This window comes from Triticum dicoccoides, chromosome 6B, assembly GCF_002162155.2.
Source record: "Triticum dicoccoides isolate Atlit2015 ecotype Zavitan chromosome 6B, WEW_v2.0, whole genome shotgun sequence".
In the NCBI taxonomy this organism is placed as follows: domain Eukaryota; kingdom Viridiplantae; phylum Streptophyta; class Magnoliopsida; order Poales; family Poaceae; genus Triticum; species Triticum dicoccoides.
The window spans coordinates 390,631,217-390,638,688 of NC_041391.1; the positions used below are offsets into that span (position 1 = coordinate 390,631,217).

The following is a 7,472-nucleotide window of genomic DNA, read 5'->3' on the forward strand; positions in this document are numbered from 1 at the left end:
GGGGGGGTCTAACAAAATAGCACCCAGCACGAAAAGTAATTCTGCAGAATGCAGCGCGCACCATAAAATAAAAAATTAACTATTCCACAGCAACAGGTGTGCATCCACTGAAAGACACATGGGACTAAATAACGGAAGGGTCATATTTGACCAAGCACAACTTCAGTATGACAAGTGATGACTGATGAACCATCAGCTGCCCAAAACTTAATGACAAATCAGAAGAAGCAAGTAATGATGTTAATGTGAAGCACCATCATGAAGACCCTATCCAACTAAAATACAAAATAGATGTGCCAAGTAGTCTTCATCTGTCCAATATAGATAAGCATGGAATCCAGATGGTACTTCAGGGCCAATCACTACAGAAACCAACAATATGTCTAAATCCAGAGCTGAATGTATATCCTGATAGCATCAAGATAAGTAGTGTGCAGAGCACCATGTATGTGTCTTATGCTTATACAGAAAATATATATCAGTAAGTCATTTTTGTTTAATTCATCAGTAAATCTATTCAAATACAGCTTGACGAATTAGGTGTCATGCACTATCTGTGTCCATACTAAACCAGGTTGATGTGGACTGAAAGACACCCATACAAAGAGAAATGGTCCTTTAAATTTGGTCAAGACAGGCATTAAAGTACTATTATTATCGCAAGATTTCTTAGAGGCGAGGAAAAGGTAGAAGTTCTCCCCTGACGCTTGAAGGAAATAATTTCTCTAAAATGACGCAAAGGTGACGACTTCATGATTGAAGGATCTTTGTTTTCTCTATATTTATAAAAAGCTAAAAAGATGCTAAAAAGGGGGAAAGGACATGAATAGTTTCATTATGATGAGTGTGCTAAAGCGATGACCCCTAAGCATTTGTTGTAGGACAAAGCAAAGTACTATACTATTCTACAGAGCAAAAGCCATAATCACACGCAAATAGCCAAAAAATATACGCTTGTCATCAAGAAAATAACAGTTCAAGACAACCACAAATTAAAGTTCTTTTTATCACGGGAAGAATGATTATGGCCTAGGTATTGCACAGAGCATTGATTGGAGTTGACAGCCACGGCATAAGCATCGTATTAAAAATGCGCAGAAACTGACGTGAAAGCGACTTGTAAACTGCACTCTCCTTAATATTTCAACCAAACAAGTCCACGGCCAAACAAAAACTTCGTCCAAACTGTATGAAGATTCCACAGGTCAGATAGTTTGGCTTGAGAAAAACAAACCAACAACCAAACAAAAGTACAGTTTCTTTACAGGAAATGGTAAGAGGTTGCAGCTACCAATTAATTGCACCCCCCACATACGTAGAACAAAGAATTTGCACAGCGCAACATACTCAGTGGCAGAAATCTATATTCATAAGGACCGAGAAAGCACAATCAGGTGAATAAAGAACTGGGCGACTGCTCAAAGAAGCGCCAAGAAGAAGAGTGGACGTTAGGAAACCCAAGCAACAGGCAAGAGAATCTTTTTGTGCTGAAATCGTGCCAACAGGCAAAGGTAGGCGATTCCGGTGAGCTGAATTGCTTGAATATATTAATTATTAAGGTAACCAGCGAGCAAGGAGCATGTGACCAGGCCATAGCCGTAGGTTGCAGGGGACATACGTAGGCAGACGACGACGACGACGACAAGGCCAGCAGAGGATGCTGCGATAGATTCACCATCTCGTAGCTAAATATGGCAATCGCTTCAGCAGACGACGAAATGTTAGCATGCAGAATCGCAGGTGGCGAAACAAGCAGGAACAGTATGCCACAAATAGGGGAATTTGAGGATTTGCCCCACCTTTGCTTGCACTTCTAGGATTTGCCCTTGTTTTCATTGACATTAATCTTTTGCCACACCTTTGACAAAAATTTGATGATTTGCCCCTAACAAGATGGGCCCACTGTAAAATGTCGAAACTACCCCTGCCCTACTCAGTTCACCCCGACCGAGCACATCTCTGGGCGGGAAGACATGAGGCAGAGATGGAGCTCCCGCCGCCGTTGTTGCTCCGGCGGAGGTGGCCATGGCTCTGCCCCCGTCGGCCTTGTTACTCGCCCGACGCGGAAAATGGATGAGGAAACGATGAGGTAGCGCGCGGTGGCCGGGCTCGACCTACAGCCACCGGTCTGCTCATGGAGCACCTGCTTGGGGAGCGGCGGCGCCACTCGAGGCGGACAGCCAACGGATGTCTGCCTTGGCGTGCTTATGTGCGTTGTGTACGTGCGTGATCTAGTACCTGGGCGTGCCTGATGGTTGCTAGCCTGATAGGCGTGCGTGTGCCTGGGCGTGCGTGTGTGCATGAGTGCTCTGTGTGTGTTGTGTGCGTGCGTGCTCGCTCTAGCACCTGGGCGCCCTGCTGTTGCTGCTTCTACTGCCGCATGCATGGAGAAGGACGTCGTGGTCCGAGCTCGCTCCCGTCACCGAGCTCGCCATGTACAGCCACCACGTCCCCGGGCTCGGAGTCTCGGACCATGGACGGCACCCTCCGTGCGCCACATCTGGCATGATCCCTTGGTCCTTTCGTGGGGAGCTCGCTAGAGATGCTCGGCGAGGCCGGCATGGCGGCGGCGGCGGCGGCCACGTGCCCGTGGAGATGCACACGCGTCTATTGGTGCTCGTGGCGGACAACACGGTCCGCGCTGTCAAGGCAGGGTGACCGGTGCAGGAAGTGCGGCGCCTTCCTCCGAGAGCTCGACTGGTCTACGGGTGTTGCGCTTCGCCCGAGAATCTTGCCCATGGACGAACGCCTGAGCTGCGCCTCGAGCACGTTTGTTGTAGAGGAGGGAGGAGGACATGGGAGAGGAGAAGCAGCATCAGCTCGTAGCCCGCACCATGGCATGCGGGGAGGAGCAGCAGTGGCTTGGCATTGGAGTATGGAAAGAGGAGCAGCAACAGCATAGCATGACAGCAAGTGGGCTGCGGGACGAACATATAAGGAAGAAGGGCATTTGGGTCATCAAATTTGTAGTGTAATCTCAAACCAGGTAGAAAAGGCAAATCATCAAAGTTTTAGCGAAGGTATGGCAAAAAATCGATGTCAATGAAAAGGAGGGCAAATCCTAGAAGTGCAAGCAAAGGTGTTCCCCCCACAAATACAACAGGGAGGTGCCTGCTTTATTGGTGCGGAATCCCGGAGCAACAGTATACCAAGACGGACAAAGTCTCCCTCAAAAAAAAAAGACGGACAAAGTCTCCTCCAACTGGACTCAACAATTCGAGTAGAACCCTGCTTTGGTTTGGTTGTACTCCACAGTCCGACTAGAATCAGAAATCGGGCACGAAATCATGAGCTGGTTTTGGCGAAACAGCGACGCGACACAACACCACAAAATCGAACAAAACCCCAATCCATGGCCGCACAAGCGCACCCTAACCAAATGCAACAGCAGCCTAAATCACGGAGAGGAAAAGATGCGCCCAGACAGCACGGATTTCCAAGAAACGGGGGCAGGGCGGACTGACCTTGCCGCCCAAGGAGATGCGCTCGACGTCGACCGACACCACGGAGCCGCCGGAGTCCCCCATCGCCGTCCTCGACGCCGGGGGCCTCCCCCCTCTCTTTCCCTCCGCTTATAGATGCTCCGTTCGCCTCTCCTTTCTCTCTCTCTCCTCCTGTCTGTCTTGGCGTCGCTTATAAACGAAGGAGCAGCACGCACACACGCTCTCTCTTTTTCTCACTTTCACTCTTGGCGTTGCCCGCCTCTTCTTCGAGGTTGAGGAGGCGTTCCTATATTCGCTCCGCCGATCTTGCACTTTCCTATTATTGCAACCCAATCCCAGGTTACACATTACTCACTTCTTTCGGAAACCAGCGGTGCTATGAGGTTAAAGGAGTCTAACTAACCCGATATGCATTTCTGAGTTCAGACTCATCTACTGGTCTGCAACCGGCTAAGAGGAAATTAAAAGAAATTTAAAAAAATATTTTTAAAATCCGATTTTTTTTTCTTGTATGGAAGATGATTTGGTGCATGAGGTCAGCTTCAAATTTCAGATCATTTGGACATACGAGTAACTCTTAGCAAAAAAAACAAATTGGGTCAGAACAGTAGATGAACAGTAAACTATTTCACAAACCCTAATTTTGCTTCCTCTTTTTTTTGTCGAGAGCTACTCGGATGTCGAAATGAGCTGAAATTTGAAGCGGACCTTACACACCTAAGCATCTTCCATGCAAAAAAAAATGTTTCTTCTTGATTTTTCTAGTATTTTCTTTTGAATTTATTGTTCACCACGAGAGCCAAATAGTTGCACTTCCAACTAAGAACATCTACAACTGGACTACTCAACCCTATACTCATCTGTCTGGTGCTACAACCACAATCCTCAAATTCAAACCCTTATTTTCATATCACATCATCCAACATAAAATTCATCTACGTACTAGATCATATATTAGCAAACGAGTTACATTGAAAAGAAACTACCCTACTTAAACTCTACTCGTCGTCGCAGATTTCAATATCCCTTGTGCCAGACAGACTATCCTTGTGGTCATTGGCGGCAGGCCGCACCTCCAGCTTCTCCTCATCATCATCGTTTGGCAGGACCCGAACAACTCGTCCAATGCCAAGTCCGTGAGGTGGATACGACAACAGTTGGCTGCTACCTCCTGCTTGGACTGAATCAGAATGGCGGCCTGTTCTGCCTCAAATGTCAGGCTTGGGCGCTTTGGAAGTCCGCCTCCGCCATGGCAAAGTTGTAACCCCGCGCATCCTCTGCATCCTCCTCCATGGGCGCATCCTGATCCTCGGCGCCCAACTCCTCCTCCTCCAGCACCTCCTTTTCTAGTAGCTCCTCGTCCTCCTCCATTGTTGCAAGCTCGACGGCGCAACATGCCTCCTCCGCGACGTGTATCTCGGCTTGGATCTTCGCCCAGCGTTCAGGTGTGGGCATCTTATAATACATGATCTTCTACCGGTCCATGGCGGACAACGGCGAGCTCGGACTTGGAAGTGGAAGAGAGGGAGAAACAGATAGGACGGAGCAGCGATGACGCGGACAAGATGAAGAGGAGGGTAATGGAGATGGGGCTGGGGTTGCCTCGTCACACGGCTTAAATAACCGGATTTGGCCCCTCAGGGGTGCGCTGGACCCATGCCATGAATGTGCCCTCACCGAACGAGGTGTTAGTGCTCGGCAGATGCGTAGCTTTCCACGTGGGTACCTCCCTCAGCCCGATGTGGTGGATGCGTCCGGGCATGCTTGTGCCTCCCCATCCCCCCTCCCATAAATGGGCAGGGTTTGAGGGGGGCCGGGCAACTCAGGAGTATAGGACCGGTTTGAGGGGGTCGTTTGGATTGTATTTTCCCAACCGATCACTGACCGGGCCATCCGCCCAGACGTATAGGGTGGATTTAAGGGGTCCAGTTGTAGATGCTTAAAGTTCGATGTGATAGTACTAGTATTGTGCTTAACCGGGTCTTGAGCTCACCCTGGCTCAGTGGCAGAGTGTGACAACTAACCAAATGGAGGCTAATTCTAAACTAAAAGCAAATTATGCATGAATACCCAATCACGAGTCTCTTCACCTCCTTTTCTTTTGACAAAGGACTACATGATGTGTTGTTTCAGCATAGTTAACTAAAACCAAAATTCAAATATCATTAGTACTTTCCCGAGTTAAGTTTTTGTATTGTAATTTTAATTGATACAATCAGAACATGAGTGAGTTAACATCTGAATCAAGTTTACATGAACATGGCATGGTGCATCAAGTTTAATGGGTAATCAAATTTACACACCATCTGACCATCTGAGTATCTCTGAATCAACTTTATTCAACTGAATTTTACACACTATCTGACCAATCTAAATATCGTTGAAGCATATCTCGATTTGCTCCTTTAGTCCTTCAGCAGCACTTCACTGTTCAGCTCACGGGCGTTGTATTGAGTCGTGCAGATGCAACATCAGTACGAGAAGGACATCAGCAGCAGAGTCATACAGATGTAGTAACAAGCCGCCAAGGATGATCGATGGCGTGTAGCACAGCAACAACATGAGATGACGAGATGGGCGTCAACGGTGATGGCATGCAGAAGCGAGGGCCACAGCATCGGTTGGAAATTGGAGTCTTGATGGAGCAACCGAAAAGGAGGATACCAAGTTTGTGGAAGTAGGACTTGGGAAGAGGATCTCAAATTTCAATAGTAATGGAGGCAAATCACATAGAAAGGCGTGGCGTGGGGAAGGGAGAAACGAACGTGAGAAAGGCTAAGGGTGTGTTATTGCGTTCGGGCTGGGAGGAAAATTATTTAGTCATGAGTTAGGTCATTGCTTAGTATTAAAATAAAATTTTCACTTTTCGCAGCCCCGTTGGCCTCTATGAGGCTCCTCCATTGTCGGGGCCTACCAACGAGTACCTAAACTAAGAAAGTTATAGTCTTGTAAGTATGACACACCAAATACTATGAACATGGAATTGCTAGCATGTCCAAAGTTGCCCAAGTAAAAAAATCTATGAACTGCAACGTATTAATTCTCGACCAATATGTGATCAAATATCAAGTTAAAGGGCTGAAATTGCATTGCTTAATATAGTGGTGGAGTTTCAGCGCATTATGTGGAAATAATAATGTTGGTACACAATGACTTCTCGGCTGTCACCGAGAGGGTTAGACCAGTTCTAGAATAAGAGTGGCGACAGTGGCGCGTCAGCGGCTCGTTCTGACGACAACAATGGTCGTCGGTGGTTGATGGACCATAATATAATTTTTATTTATTATGCTTGTGGTGATTTGCACTTCCTGGTGATCTTATAATAGATCTAAGTCATTTTCGCAAAAATAAATAAATTAGGTGCTTCCTCTTTTTGCATGCGAAAAAGGGAGTACCGAATTTATTGTTCATCAACTGTAGTATTATATATCAACATTAGTATTCTTTACCGATTTGGGTACTCCCTCGTCATTAAAAATGTGTATTTTCCCAATGTTTGATCAAATTTAAATACTTCATCCATCCATCGTGTCATATATTGTTCCTCTAACGTATGGTCAAAGTTAGTCTCGAAAAATACATTAGACCCTATATATGGATAGAGGGAGTAAGTCAGCATGGATAAACCCAAATTCAATTACCAGGTCCACCTTGAATTGATTTATTTATTCAGTGCTATAGATATTGAATAGTTCTTTCTATAAATTTGTTCGAATTTTACATCTAGTTTCTTTTACAAAGTTTGACTTTAAAACAAATAAGTGTAGGACACTGAGAGTATCTACAATAGTGTACGCTTATCTAGGCGGTTAACAAAAAAAATAGCAATTTTTTTAAAAAGCCCCAAGCGTTATCTGGTCCATCACCAGGCTCTAAATAGGGTGGAAAGCGACGCTTGGTGCCTCATCTTGTATGGAAAAGAAAAGAGGGCAAGCGCTCGCTGCCTTATTTTGGGCTGCTGCAGCACCTGACGCCATGAATTGAGGACGCAACTGCTGATGGAATGAGAAATTTTTCCTAGCACTTGGC

The 7,472-nt window shown here is 46.4% G+C and overlaps 1 protein-coding gene across 5 annotated transcripts in view; it reads right to left on the reverse strand.

Moving 5' to 3' along the window:
- Nucleotides 1-3,699, reverse strand: part of LOC119325155 (protein NDL1-like) — a 5,954-nt gene extending 2,255 nt beyond the window's left edge. The window contains exons 1-2 of one of the 5 annotated variants that reach the window (XM_037598908.1): nucleotides 3,465-3,506; nucleotides 1,619-1,685 (exon numbers count right to left, since the gene is read on the reverse strand). In XM_037598908.1, coding sequence (XP_037454805.1) covers nucleotides 1,619-1,678 — 60 coding nt within the window. In that variant the 5' untranslated portion in view covers nucleotides 1,679-1,685; nucleotides 3,465-3,506. Of the gene's footprint in view, nucleotides 1-61; nucleotides 226-1,618; nucleotides 1,702-1,799; nucleotides 2,909-3,464 lie in introns of those variants that run through there. The other 4 variants (XM_037598906.1, XM_037598905.1, XM_037598907.1 and 1 more) reach the window with 4 other exon arrangements.
- Between the last annotated feature and the right edge of the window lie 3,773 nt (nucleotides 3,700-7,472).